The sequence below is a fragment of the Natator depressus genome, chromosome 27 (genome assembly GCF_965152275.1).
Source record: "Natator depressus isolate rNatDep1 chromosome 27, rNatDep2.hap1, whole genome shotgun sequence".
NCBI lineage: Eukaryota > Metazoa > Chordata > Testudines > Cheloniidae > Natator > Natator depressus.
This window is the reverse complement of record NC_134260.1, coordinates 12,002,085-12,017,436: the sequence shown is the minus strand read 5'-3', so window position 1 is coordinate 12,017,436 and position 15,352 is coordinate 12,002,085. Positions and strand designations below refer to the sequence as shown.

General features: G+C 45.1%; 1 protein-coding gene across 1 annotated transcript in view; it reads left to right on the top strand.

Annotated features, from left to right (window-relative positions):
* Positions 1–15,352, top strand: part of PIP4K2B (phosphatidylinositol-5-phosphate 4-kinase type 2 beta) — a 33,085-nt gene that overhangs the window by 9,708 nt on the left and 8,025 nt on the right. The window contains exons 2-6 of the mRNA XM_074940841.1: positions 1,981–2,078; positions 4,463–4,559; positions 11,580–11,732; positions 12,359–12,505; positions 13,835–13,873. Coding sequence (XP_074796942.1) covers positions 1,981–2,078; positions 4,463–4,559; positions 11,580–11,732; positions 12,359–12,505; positions 13,835–13,873 — 534 coding nt within the window. The remainder of the gene's footprint in view (positions 1–1,980; positions 2,079–4,462; positions 4,560–11,579; positions 11,733–12,358; positions 12,506–13,834; positions 13,874–15,352) is intronic.

Sequence of the window (15,352 nt, the reverse complement as noted above, 5' to 3'; positions counted from 1 at the left end):
CTAGAACAAGCAGATTATGGCTTGCCAGCTCTCACCATGGCGCAGGATAAAAAAGGGCTGAAAAGGGTGTGTCTCAGGAGAGGCGATTTAGTAGTTCCCTCCTCCTAGGCAGGATAACTTGGAAGCTGCAAGCAGCGCCTCTTATTAACGCAGAATTGAGGGTCTGCCGCACCCCCCACCTGGGTCATCGCCTTTCACTTTGCACTTCTACACACAGCCCTCAGTATCTGCCTTGTCCAGGATCAGGCTTTCAGGAAATGCAGTGAGAGTATCAGTCTCTTCACTCCATTGCAATTTACAAATGATAGGCAGCATGTAACATTATTTATTCATTCATCTGTATGGTACAACAAAGCACTTTATGTAAGTGGGTACCATCCCCTGATGCTGCTACAGAGTAAATACTGGGCAGTGCTTTAAAGAGCTTCTGCTTTCAAATTTTAACCAGACAATGGCCCTTTTACTTTCCTCCTCATTGCTGATTCCCAGGGTTTTTCTCTTTAATAGTTCTCTTTTCCCTTGGTAACACACCTGACTTTGCAGTGAAAATGCAGTCCAGGGTTTGATTCCCCAGTTTACATGCATTTCTTTCATTGGCAACAATGGGAAAAGAGATGTGAAAAATACTTGTCTGTTCAGTGGTTGTTTGCTAAGATATTAGAACGGTTTGGATAATCCTCTGGCCATCTCTAGTGCTTTCCATCAGCAGATCTCCGTGGTCTTTGCAAACAATGAATTAAACCTTGCAGTCTCCCCAGGAGGTAGAGATATATCGGCCCCATTTTACACATGGGGAAACTGAGGCGCCGTGAGGTTAAGTGACTTATCCAAGGATTCTGAAAGTCAGGATCAGAACCCAGGTCTCCTGACTCCCAGCCCACTGCCTTAACTACAAGGGCAGGCTGCTTCTCTTCAAGTATTACCAGATTGGAGCTGGCACATTTTAAAATAACAAAGATAATTGAATTGCGGTGGAATTACTTTGTAAATCCACGGTGTTAATACCAGACCAGTGAGTTGGGACTGATGTGGCCGCTGTGAATTCCGAATTAACGAATAACGATTGGACTTGTCTTAGTCTGAGCAAACTTGGGGGTTTAGGTAAAGCTGAAATGGAGGGCATTGCTTAGCGAGCCATGCTTGCGAAGAATATTTCAGTGCGTCACTGGGGACAATCACGCTTTGATATTTCTTATCAAGTTGGTTCACTGAGCATATTGTAACCACATGTAGCCTTCCCGTTTTACTACGAGCTGTTTCAGCCCGTGGTGCAACAGGCTGAATGTTCATACCTGGCTTTCTCAAAAGTCGCTGTTCTGCAGCGTGGCAGCTGAATACCCAGTTGCCTGTTTCCATATATTCCTGTGGTTGCCACACATGAACAGAGAGCCAGTGGAGTGATTCATCCTTTGGGGGAGTGTGGGATAAGAACTACAACAGACAGCAAAGGAAGGAGCTGGTATCGCTGAGACAGCTGTATTGGCTAGAGAGAAGCAGTCCAGAACCTCCGTCACTGTCCAACCCATTATTTATAACAGTGACAACTAGCTATGGAGTTTGTTGCCAGTGCGGCTTTTGACCTAAAGAGAGAGGAGTGTAAAAATAGAAAATCTGAGTGATGCCTTGCAGTACATGGTTAAATCTTTGTTCTCGAATCCTATCGTGGGTGATCAATAGAAGGTTAACAAATTGTAGCTGCCTTAGAATAATGCAGAGCAGAGGTTGGCTGGAAACGTACTTGCCACGTCACTGGCAAGTATGTATAATGCCCTTTTAAACTTGAAACCACAGCACTTTCCCAGATCTGTTCAGCACAGATATATGCTCTAAAAGTTGAGTGAACTGTATTGCTTCCAAATCAGTTTCTAGCAAGTATTCAACAACATCCATAGCTTTCTGGGATCACCAGTAAACCCACTGATGATGACAGGAGATCATGATTCAAGTTCTGAGTCTTGTTGGTTTTCCTTTCTCTTACAGATCAATGAACTAAGCAATGTTCCTGTCCCTGTCATGTTAATGCCAGATGACTTTAAAGCCTACAGTAAGATTAAAGTGGACAATCATCTTTTCAACAAGTAAGTAGGTGTGGTTTCACCTCTCCCACCCCTCACTGTTCATTCTGTCTGTAAAGAGTTTCCGCTCTCCCTGAGGATTGGTAGTGACCAGTTCAGATGTTTCCACGCCTGGTTGTAAAGAGAGAATCTGTCATGATTTGAAATATGCTCCCCTACGTGACATGCCAAACCTGCCAAGCAGGGAAGTGGGTATTGTGACTGTCTGTGCCACGCTACCTTGTGGTTTGGCCTTGGTCACTCCAGTGGTGGGAAGAATGGTGATGCAGATGTGCTGTTGATGCTATGATAAGGAAAAGCTATCGCTGTAATCACAGATGTGTAGTTGCTGGATTGGGTTGAATTTGTTTTAGTGCTTGTGGAGGGCTGTTAATCCAACACCCCGAGGCTGAAGTTCTCTCTCCTCTTCCCACCCTGCCTGACCTGTCTGCCTCAAACCTGCCCCAGCGAGACCACCTCTAGGAGAGTGCGTGTGTGTGTGGGGGGTTCATTCTGCACAACCCCTTTGGTTCTTTTCTCTCTGCTGAGGTTGCTGACAAGGGAGCCAGTTGCTCTGGGGGGCTTTGAGATGTGGACTCTTGTCCGTGGGAACTGGACAGAGACCACCAAAGATCCTGTGTTTGGAAGTGCTCGGAAACAATAGATGTAACTGATATCGGGAGTGGCAATATGTTACCTGGCTCTGAGCCTCCCATGCTGCCTCAATTGAGGGGTGGGCTGCGTGAGAGAATCTTGCATTAAGAGGCACAAGACTGGAGCAGATTCATCCACTCTCCTTTGTCTTCTGACCGTTAAGCACTTGCCACTAACTGACCTCCTCCTTACCTTGCTTTATCAGTCCCGAAGATCTGCTCTGAAACTAGAGGACCGGTTCCCCCAGCTTTTCATCTTAAACAGTCATGATGTATTACAGGGGACATCTGAATTATTCAGCAGAACAAAAGCAACAAAGAAAGAGGAAAGGGAAGAATTTCTCCATCAAATCTGGGCTTGTAGACAGGGGAGAATCATTCTACCATGTGGTCAAAAAAGACAAATAACACTTGCCCAAATTAGCCTCCGGGGACCAACTGGTTTCTGTAGACACATCTCAGACTCTATGGTCCGTTGCTTGAAAACTTTGTTCTGGATTAAGGAAGCTGTGCTGTCAATGGTTAGGGCACGGAAACAGAAGTACGAGACCTGGATCACTTACTCTCCCTGTGCCCATGAACAAGTCATTCCACAGCTACACGCTTCCATTCCCTTACCTGCAAAAGGGTAAAAATGATGCATGCAGCTTCTAAAGCATTGAGAACAGAAGTGCATTGTGCTGCTGATTGGAAATGCCACAATACAGTTGGGAATGTGGACTCTGAGCTTTTGTGTGAGACTTTTATTTTGGCCTTTGAATAGAATCCTACCATGGTTTTGGATTAGGCTTTCATAATCATAGAATGATAGGACTGGAAGGGACATCGAGAGGTCATCTAGTCCAGTCCCCTGCACTCATGGCAGGACCAAGTATTATCTAGACCATCCCTGACAGGTGTTTGTCTAACCTGCTCTTAAAAAATCTCCAATGATGGAGATTCCACAACCTCCCTGGGCAATTTATTCCAGTGCGTAACCACTCTGACGGTTTGGAAGTTTTTCCTAATGTCCAACCTAAACCTCCCTTGCTGTAATTTAAGCCCATTGCGTCTTGTCCTCTCCTCAGAGGTTAAGAAGAACAATTCTTCTCCCTCCACCTTGTAACAACCTTTTATGTATTTGAAAACTGTATGTCTCCTCTGTCTTCTTCTCCAGACTAAACAAACCCAATTTTTTCAGTCTTCCCTCGTGGGTCAGGTTTTCTAGACCTTTAATCATTTTTGTTGCTCTTCTCTGGACTTTCTCCAATTTGTCCACATATTACTTGAAATGCAGTGCCCAGAACTGGACACACTACTCCAGCTGAGGCCTAATCAGCGCGGAGTAGATCGGATAATAATGATTGATAAAAGCGCACATCACTGTGAATTTACACAGTCCTTCACAACCATATAAGAAGTACACCCTCTCCCAAAGAGCTTGCAAACTAAGGGCCAGACCCTGAAAACACTTATGTACGCTGGTAACTTTTCATGAGTTATTATTTCTTATGTATTATCATAGTGCCTAAAACCTACAGAATTTAATACGACCAGATGCATAGTACAGGTAAGCATTTGCAGAATGAGGCTATTAGGGAACACACAGAATGATAATTCAGGAAAACACAAATCTGAGAATGGAGGAGAAGTAGGTAATTGAAACACTTCCGGGGCTAGTGTTAAAGTGGTAGGAGCTTAGAGCAGGAAAATAGCTTTGAAAATTGTACTACAATAATTTGCTGCACTTGAATAACGTCTTGCTGTTTGTCTTAGGGAAAACTTGCCAAGCCGTTTTAAATTTAAGGAGTACTGCCCGATGGTGTTCCGAAACCTCCGCGAACGATTTGGGATTGACGATCAAGATTATCAGGTATGGGGGAAAAAACCCACTTGTGGAGATTGCAAATATCGAAATTCATGCAAAGTTTGGTTTTGCAGGTTTCTAAAAGAGCAGCAGTGGAAAGGGGGCGTGTCGAGTTTGCAGGTTTGGGGGCCTCTTCAACAAAGTTAAAGTGCTGAGTGATTATTTTTGTACTAGGGTTTTATCAAGATGCTCTGTGTTTGGGACCTGTCCTAACAGCACAGCTGTGACCATTCAAACCTGTCTCAGAGGTGGGGGCAGGGAGGGGAACGGCCCATTGTGTCCTGCAGTTTGGCTTAAACCTGGTTGTCAGAGTGGTTGCAACTCACTGGGATGTAACTGAGCTTCCCTTCTTCTTTGTAGTTTTTGGTTCTGAAGATACTTAACAGGCAGGGAGATAAGAGGCTACTTAAATTAGATAAAACAGATTTAAAAAAAGGAAGGCTTTGATGGCAGCCTGACCTTTAGCAGTGTGAGTGTCAGGTAATTAAAACATCTTCTCTTTGCAGCTCTGCAGGAGTGGATAACTGTTGGCATCGGGCCAGCAGTGGTCCGCTGTTGTGTACTGACATATTCTTTGAAACCTGCAGCACTGGAACAATATATTGATGAAGCCTGATATTTGATTGTGTTTTCACGAATATGGTCGCCTTGTAAAAATTCTCTCTCCCCCAGCACTTCACCCACTTAATGTTTTCTGGTATCCTGGCAATATTTTTCAGAAAGATCATCACAGTACACTCTCATTATTTCTCAGTTATCACCCACCCTCCTCCGACGTGTTTCGAGGCTAGTGTAATGAGATTTGTTTTCTCACCCCAGACAGCATTGGAAGCAAAGGTGTAACTGCCATTATTATTCCTTTGGATGACAGCGCAGAGCTCATCAGGGTGGGGGATTGAGAGCTACTCTGTCCAGTTTCTCATTTCCTACTTCAGGGGCCCGGAGGGGAACATATGTCAGTGCTGCTCTGACCCGTTGTTGTCAGCATCACCGAGAGATCGAATGGGCCGTGGAAATGGAATGCCCCTGTACAATGGATCTGTCCAGATTTGAGTTGACACATTGCCAGTGGGCATCATGGTGGAGGTCTAAGCTGCTTGTTTTCTTGCTGTCCTTAATCTTTCAGACTTCAGAGCTGTCAGTCCAGCACCTTTCCTTAGCCTTACATTGGTTAACTGTTTTAAAGGTTTTTCCCAGTTATTCTTCTACTGTAAGAGTCAGGTCTCAGTTTCTACAGCAAGATAGCTTCATGTCCTGTAAGCCTTATTAGAAGCGCGTTGAGAAGAGAGACAGAGTGGTTACAGCATGAGACTAGGAGCCAGGGGTGCCTGTGTTCTGTTTGCCACTCTGCTACTGTCTTGCTGTGTGACCTTGGGCTTGTCACTTAACCCCTCTGCCTTAATTTCTTCAGCTGTAGAACGTGGTCTGTGCAGCACATTGAGATCTCTGGATGGAAAAGGCTATGTAAGTGCAATTCCCTCCTCTTAGGAGCATGACAGGGCTCTTGATGAACTTTGATTTTGAGGGTTTTTTCTGTAACTATGTTTCAGGAGAAGCCTCTTTCCTGATACCCTTCCCCCACACTTGTTAGACTCCCTTCTAGTCTGCTGCCTTATTGCACACCCAGTCAGAATGGACACACACAGGCTGTTTTCACAGAGCAGAGCAGATTTCCTATGGCAGAAGCAACAGTTTTCTTTGCTTCTCTTCTGCAATAGACGGTTCATCACAGTGAGAAATCAACAGTGGCTGCAGTTCCATGACCACATTTCATACCGCTAGCTGCTGTGACAGCCCATCTGCTGCTTTGGAGATGGAGCAGAGGGGACTATAAAGAGAGATCCTGTTGGAGGGTGAGGAGCTGTGTGTGTGTGTGTGTGTGTGTGTGTGTGTATGTACACGCACAAGGAGCATGCCGAGTACTTCACAGTTACAGTTGAATGATTAACTATGCAGCACGCACAATCTCTCCTGGAAGTTGCTTGTGATGGAATATTCCTTTCATCTTATCTCTCGGACATTGTGTTTTTCTGGTGCACATGCTTTCTTGAGTTTTGGCCCTTGGGAGAGTGGCGTTCTATTTCTGGTTCTGCCATTGGCCTGCTGGGTGACCTTGGGCAAGTCACTTCCTTGCCATGTGCCTCAGTTTCCCCATCTTTAAAACAGGGATAATGATATTACCGTCCTTTGCTAAAACACTTTAAGAACATCAGAGTGGCCACACTGGGTCAGACCAATGGTCCATCTAGCCCAGTATCCTGTCTTTTGACAGTGGACGGTGCCAGATGCTTCAGAGGGAATGAACAGAACAGGGTAATTATTGCATGATCCATCCCAGCTTCTGGCAGGTGGAGGTTTAGGGACACCCTAAGTTTGGAGCTTTGAGATTCACTGATGAAAAATGCTCTACAGTAGACGCTTGTTTGCAGTAACACCTGGGAAGAGCAACCATGACTTACGAGCAACATTTCCCCTGGGAACGTTTTCCCTACTGCGAATTGTCAACACTCCCCATAACAGCAACAGCCGCTTAGGAGCAACACAGCAAAAGGCATTGCTATGTTGCTCCTAATGAGCATCTACTGTATAAGAGCCTGGTTTTATTATTCTGTTACACTGGGTTCCATCACAAATAAGGAATTTCTCTAACAGGTGCTGTTGGGTATTTTTCATAACCTTTTATTTACTATGATAAGCTCTGAAAAGGCTTGCAGTGGAAACCCACCTTTTCCCTGTGCCCCCACTCTGCTTGCACTTAATCTCTTGCCTGCATGTTGGTATGAAGAGCAGTGGAGTCTAGTGGTTAGCAAAGGAACAAAAGTCAGGTCTCCTGGACTCAAATCTCAGCTCTGTCACAGATTCACTGTGTGAATAGGAATTCTTATGTCAGTCTTAGTTTTCCCGTTGATAAAAATGCGGATATTCTCAAACCACCCAATGAAAGCCCTTAATGATGGTAAGGAATTCTGAGATCATCCCGTGAAAAGCAGAATATGTGTAAAGTGTCCAGGAACCCTTGGCTGCTGGTATTACGAAACCAAGTGGAAAAAATGGCGCTAAGGTCGTTGACGTTGCTTTTTAAATACTAAAGATGGAAATGCCGTAGTGCGCGTCCGCGCGCTAATACTGGACACAACTGCATGTCAGGGCCCAGTGCTGCTAACGGAGCCATGTCAGCCGAAATACTGGGGGGCTGTGGGCTCTGAGCAGGAGGATCGGAGTTCTCTCTCTGAAGTCACTGTGAAGGTCTGAGTGGCTGTGATGTGCAGCCTTGTGAGGGGTGTCAACAGGAGGCCACTGATTGGTTACAGTATCATCTTTGGAATCTCGGTGACATCTGGAGAGAACCCACATAAGCCAGTCACTAGAGATGACTAGTCGCTCCTTTCAGTGGTATGGACTATGCCAGCCTTTATTTTTTTTTTCACCTCCTGCTGTCAGACATTCTCTGTACAGTGATTGCCTTGTACTGGCAGAGGAAGTGCTGTCGCCTAGCCCATTGGCATGATTTCGTGCCAGGCTTTATCCAAATCTTGAGGCAGAAGGTTGGACAAAGCTATCCGAACTCCAGCTGATGTGTAGCGGGTTGGCTGTAAGAAATAACTGTATGGGTGTTGGCTTCACACAATTCAGCGTGCCTCTTACATCTGTTTGTTAGCTGCTTTCTTTGCATCGTTATTTTTGTCCTGTGGCTAATCTGCCTTAGCATGTTTTTATGTAGCCTAGATGCTCGTTTCTTAGGAAGTGATTCTGAGTAATACAGAGTAACCTATCTGGGAACACCATCATTGCGTCACTTCCCTCTCTTGCCTAATCTGTCATTTATGTAGTGCCCGTCACTCTACAGGAATCCTTTCTCCCATCTCTGGGGTGGGACAGTGTCAGCTGTTTAGCAGCACTCCATTGGACTGAGGCCGTGTCGGACAGGACGTAAAGAATGCTGCATTCATTTGAAATTTCAGTGGGGTTTCAGGCAGGTAGAACGTAATTATTTGAGTGGGAGTTTGCCCAGGAAGCTACATTTTTATTATCCCTACTCTATGGGGGAGAGAGAATAAAGTAAAAAAGAGTGTCACGACAGGATCTCTACATGACTACAAATGGTCGGCATTTCTGCTTCCTGTCTCCTCTAAAAAAAGAGAAATGGGCTTGATGGTGGCAACTGCTGTTTTTTGAGATGATGCGTGTTAGCCCACACAGCACCTACTAAGCTGCAAATGTCAGCAAGAAGCAATTCCCCCATGTCCCTCTCCCTTCCCCGCTTTCCCTGATGGTTTCAAGGCCATTGGCAGGAAGTGAGTTTTTCCCCTTCTGCATTAAAGTGAGGTGCATTTAAATGCTTCCTTCGAAAATGAAAAATCTCTCCTCTCAGCTTATTTTTTAGTTTGCAACTGGAAACCCCCCTAGTTCACAGCAGGCTCTGTTTGCTCCATGTCCCATGCTCCACAGAAGCAGAAAAGCAGGCTCCCTCTGCTGGTATGCTTTAAAAAAGCTCCATGAGTGGAGGAGAGAGAGCAGTAGTAATTACTGGCATAAACATATGGGATGTTGTTGTCTGTAACTGGTATCCAGAAAAGCACACGTGCTTTTGGCGACATAGCATCCTTCATCCTGATGTGCATTTCGAAGCACATGTACAGGTGTGAGGTTTAGCTTGTGTGGGTAGATATAAGACCATAGCAAAATAAAATGGAATGCTTCAGAGTCTAATAAAATGATGATTTTGCTCATATACATAAAACAATGTACAGGGCTGCGGGGAGGGGGGGTGGAGTTGATCTTTAAAAGAGGAAGGATGGCCTTGTAGCTAGAAGAGAGATCAGTATTCAGTTCCTGGTTTTGCTGCAGAATCTCTGTTGGACCTTGGGCAAGGCAATTCATCTCTCTGTGCCTGAACTGTCCAGCCTGTGAAATGGGGAGGACAATCCCTCCTCTCTCTCTCTCTCTAAGTAGCGAGTTCAGTGGGTCGTGGACAGTCTCTTCCTGTGTGTATGTGCAGCGCCCAGCACATACACATGGTATGATGATAGAAGCGGGAAAGGTGCAAACCAGCTGTTCTTGCAGAGCAGTTGCAGCAAGGGGACACTGCAGTAATGGGTAAGGGCGAAGTGACAAACGCTCGTTATGTTAACTCGTTATGGATTGAGGAGGATGTCGGTATGATAGCTTAGACCAAATGCTCAGCTACAGGCATGCAGCAAAGAGAAATGGGGAAAGATCAGAACAGAAGATTACAGTCCGTTACCTGCCAAGGTTGCTTAGACTGCAAGTTTTAGGGGGGAGGGATAGCTCAGTGGTTTGAGCTTTGGCCTGCTAAACCCAGGGTTGTGAGTTCAATCCTTGAGGGGGCCATTTAGGGATACCAATAGCAGCTCAGTTTCAAAGGCTGCCAAGAATATTTGCTTCGGGCTGAAAGCTTGATCAATAGTCTCAACCAAGGAGGGGCTAGCCAACCCCACAAATAGAAGAAAAATCCATGTGGTAGTTTTCAGATTAGAAAATCTTGAGACAAGAGCTCCTCTCCCCCAATCATTACATTATATTGGTCCTGCTTTGAGCAGGGGATTGGACTAGATGACCTCCTGAGGTCCCTTCCAACCCTGATATTCTATGATTTTTTGGGGCAGGGACTGTCTCTTTTTGTGTTGGTACAGTGCCTTGTAGGATGGGGCTTGGGCTTTTAAGGTGCTACCACAATATAAATTATCGTAATAAAGACACCAAGGAAGCTTTTTCTGTAAAGGTTTCACTACACTAGACTTCTAAAAATGTCCCACTGGTGCAGTAGTGGTGAAAGTGCTAATGTAGACCATCTGCTGGCATTTTGACCACCACATCATATAACCCTGCTCCCCGTGTATAGATGACATGATGATTAAAACCCTGGCAGCCACCAGAACACTGGCTGTCCCCCACTTCAGCTATCACCAGTAAAACCGGACTAAGATCACAATGGTGGGAATCTTTAAGGGGTAGGGAAAACAGCCTAGAATAGATGTCTTCTGTGGCTACTACGTAAATTGCAGTCTCCACATTTCTAGCACTCCACTGTATTGTGTTTCATTAGGACCTGAGGCTGTTCATTAAGTGGTGTGGTCAAAGGATGAAACAATTTAATTGCACCCTTGTCGCAGAACAGAATTGTTATGGATTACTCGACTCGGCAGTTCCGTTTGGATTTTCCAATCTTGCAGTGAGGATTGAGAGAAGCTGCTGCATCTTGTTCCTAAGGGTGGGGACAGGAATATAAAGGAGAGCTCCTCTTGCATGTTGGAAGAATAATCAGTATTTCTGTTCTCTAGGCCGTTTGGTCAAACTCTCAAGAACAAGAATAGCAGGGAACGGCTTTTGGGTCAAAGGTGACCTGCAGAGCATTTCTAAGCAGTTAGGTGTGTGCCAGTTTTTTGCTGCTTTACGGTGGATCAAGAAAGTGACATTTTTTAAAAACCCTTTATTCCTACTTGTTTTTATACCCTGGATGTATCAGGAATGTCCAGTCTGGCTGGCCTTGGTTTTACTGGAGGAACTAGAAGGAGTCTCTGACCATATGTGTTGTGAGTCCTTGCACCATCACGGAAGGGGTGAGAGATGATGACTCTTTAACACACGTTTTGAAGCAAGGAAGTCTTTGCTAATCACTGGCATTAAATATGTGTTAACAAATTGATGGGCAAGCTTTTTACAGATGGAGGCCTAAAATCAGGGTGCTAGATCCCAGATCTAGGCACCTAAATAAGTGGCCTTGCCTTTAAAAGTGTTGAGCATCCAACAGCTCCCATTATTTGTATTACCGTAGAGTCTAGGAGGTCCAGTCATGGACCAGAATATTAAGTACTAAGTGCCAGGGTGCTGTACAAACAGAATAAAAAGGCAGTCCCACTGAAATCTGTTTATCCCGTTGAGAAGGTAGAGAACCGCTGGACCGGTTGAGCTGATGCCTTGGCTTTAAAAGGGGGGCCTGCAGCTCGTTACCATCTCCTCTGATAAGATCAAACCTCTTCCCTCCTCTCCATTGTTATCCTTCAGAACTCTGTAACACGAAGCGCTCCAGTGAACAGTGACAGCCAAGGTCGATGCGGGGCCCGTTTCCTGACCACCTATGACAGGAGGTTTGTCATTAAGGCAGTGTCGAGTGAAGATGTAGCAGAGATGCACAACATACTAAAGAAGTACCATCAGGTACGGTGAGTCTAGAACCCTGAGGAGAGGGTGGCGGATAACGCCTTAGGGGCACGTCTGATGAATTGAGACTAGCCCTTGGATTCAGATGGAATGGCCATAGCTTCAGCTACAGCTCACCGGCAGCCTTTGCGCAGGGGAGGTTGTACGGTTAGAGACTGGATGTTGCCAGTGGCCACAGGTTGTCTTCTGTTGCTTTGGGAGCACAATGGGATTTTTAACTCCACCTCTCCCCCAAAGGCTTGGCCTGCCTAACAATGTAAATATCCCTGCCCTGCAGGCTTGCCAGTGCTTGAAAGCTATAAATCGAGACCTTTTCCTAAGGTTCCACATTGGATTAGAAAAGCTTTCCAGATGGATAAGGAGAGGAAAATGCTATTTTGCAGAGGGGAAAATGGTAATCTGGGTCAGCTGCTGTGCATGGAAATGGCCACTCCATTCTGCCGCTCCGCTGTGTTTTAATGTGTGTCCTTTTGCCTCCCTTGAGCAGAGGTATAGGATGGCCATTAAAAAGCCCCATTCTTAGTTGGAGGTAGATGCTTAGCTTCTCTTTGACCATGTGCGCTACTGGAGACCTGTCGTGTGACTTTTTTTTTTTTTTTTCCCCCCCCTCCTCACCCTTTCAGTTTATAGTGGAATGCCATGGGAACACCCTTCTCCCCCAGTTCCTAGGCATGTACAGACTCACCGTGGATGGAGTGGAAACCTACATGGTAGTCACCAGGAACGTATTTAGTCACAGGTTGACTGTGCATCGGAAGTATGATCTGAAGGTAAGGCTCTGAAAGCGGCCAGTCCATACGTGGTCAGTGAGGCGAATTTTAAAAACAAATACCTCTCCCTGTATAGGACTCCCTTCCTGTTGCTTTATGAAGCATTCTTAAATTGTTTTTCACACTAGATCGATAAGGTCCTGACTTCCCTTTTTGCTGAAGGACTTTGTCAAGCTTTGGTGGACCTGGATGAGGACATCTCTTTAGGCTGAAACATGAGTGGCATCCGTGCCAGCCCCTAGTTGAAGAGGGAAGAGATACTGAATAAGTCCCATAACTCAGATCCAGGACCTTCCTATTCCACTAAAGCTTGACAGTCCTTCAGCTCCAGCAGTGCAGTTGGGACTGGTACTTCTAATATTGAGGTTCCCTTTATACAACATAAAAGAGTAGAAAAGGGCAGACACAAGGTATCCTTCCTTTGCAGTTCACTTTCAAAGAGCCTGCTGGTTGATTTCTGTAGCTGCTGAATTCCGAGGCTAGGAAGTTCTAGGCACAGTGTGTTTTATCTCCTACAGTTTGTGGCCAAGACAGGATTACTTTAAGGGCCAAACAACACTGAACCAAAGTATTCACTTTCCTTTTGATAGCATGTCACTAAGGTTCATTGTGTGTCTTTTTATCCTGCCTTGTCTGCACTAGGAGAGAGAGATGCATACTATTGAGATAAAATCCACTTCTTCATAGTGTAGCGTGAGCTGCATTTCATAAAGCAAAGGTCAGAAGCTTTTTGCAGCTGTGTAGTTCCTGGAGGTGCTAATGCAGAGAGAAACCACGTGGTCTGTTGTCATGGACGTGAGAAAGTTGAGCCTTGAAAGTGTGGAAGTACGAGTCTGGCTCAAGGGGGTTGGTCATTGACTTCAACTGGGGCCAGGATTTCATCCTCACTGTTCAAAGCATGGGTTGTAGTGAGAGAGGGATTCACGTACTGAATCAGACCGGTGGCCATGTAGCTCAGATTCTATAATATCCTATAATATCCAGGACCAGATGATTCACAGGAAGGTGCAGGTCTCTCTCCTCTCGATCACGTATATTTTTAAAATCAGGGCAACACATTGCATTGGTCAAATTACGGGATATAGTACCAGAGAGACTGCAAACAAGGGAAAAGGGAACACATTCTCCAACCAGCTCAGACCATTGTCTGCTGCCTTTATATGATGTTTTCAAAATACATTTTTGTGAGGTTACCTCTTCATCAGGAGCAAAGAAGCATTTTAAAAAAATAAACTGAATCTTGTACTTTTACCCCTCGTGATGGTCAATTTAAATTCTGCTGATGGCTGCTCATGGTGAACTATGTCCCATTTCTTTTGTTCTTATCAGGGCTCAACAGTCTCCAGGGAAGCAAGTGACAAAGAAAAGGTATGAATGATACTGCTACTTTGTCTGTGCAGGAGCAACATTTCATTCCCAGTGGTGCTTACAAGGGGGCTAGCCAGCTACTTGTGTCTTCCTACCAAAGGGTTAACGAACAGTGAAACCTGGTGACAAGCTAAACTGCTAGTTCAAATTCTCCATTATAGCAACTGTGTGTTAGTCCCCAAAAGGTTGTGCAATGGTTTATCTTGTTGTTGCACAAAATAAAATATTAACAAAAAAGCAAAGGGCTTGCCTGACAGTCTAGATGTGGTACAACCTGGTCCCCTTGTTTGCCAGGCTACTGGCTCTGCCAAAGGAGGTACCTAATAATACCTTCATATAGGGTACGTTTTCAGATGTGCCTAAATCCCACTGAAAGTCAGTGTGACGTCGGCTCTTCCAGAAATGTTGCCCATTAATACCCTCAGCGTGCCAGGTATCTCGCAGGCCAATCTGAAGCCAAAGGGCCAGATTGGGAGTTAGACACCTACCGGGGATAGGCATTTTGGTAAATCCCACTAAGCACTTACCTACATCTTTAGGTGCCTAAATCTTTTTGTAAATCTGGTCCCGACTCCCTTCTCTACAGAGCTTTCAACCTAAGGCTCGAGTCCTGCAAACCCCTATGCCCATGCTTAATGTTACTGCCATGAATAGTACTATTGAAATCAACTGAACTCCTCATGGTAGTAAACTGAAGCACACGCATAAGGGTTTGCAGTAGGTATGGTCCAGGGGGATGGGATGTAACAAAGCCACTTAGTAGAGCTGAGCACACCTGGTTAAGGCCACACTTCTTTTGTTTCAATTTTTTGGAGCTGTCATGATGATTTAGGGAGCAGCACTTCACTCAAGCAGGAAGGCTGGGCTGGAAGGCTGGACTGGTTGATCACAGGGTCTTTGAGTGGAGACCTTGGAGGGATCCTGGAAGATTTCCTCTCCTGTCTACACAGTAGCCTCCCAAAAAGTTACAGATCTCTCGCACAAGCCACTGAGAATTTCCTTTTCATAATTAAATCTCCAATATCTGGGTATAATCTAACCCCACCTTACAACTGCCCTGTTGTGCCTGGTTATGTGGTGTTACTCCCTATGTGGTGTGCCTGGTTATGTGGTGTAACTATGATTTCTCGTCTGACGTGGCTTTGTGTGACACCACATAATATTTATATAAATTGCCATGGATTTACATGTCACTCTAAGGACTAAAGAATGTAATTCCCAGCTATACATGCAAAGAGTTTGTGAAACTTAATTTCTTTAATATCCATGAGAAGCACTTACATTGCAGAAACACTTGGTCCCCATTACAAAGTCCTCAAAATGCAGTGGATTGATTTTCATCTAATGATTGGGGGAGAGGAGCACTTGTCTCAAGATTTTCTAATCTGAAAACAACTACATGGGTTTTTCTTCTATTTGTGGGGTGGCTAGCCCCTCCTTGGCTGAGACTGTTGATCAAGCTTTCAGCCCGAAGCAAAT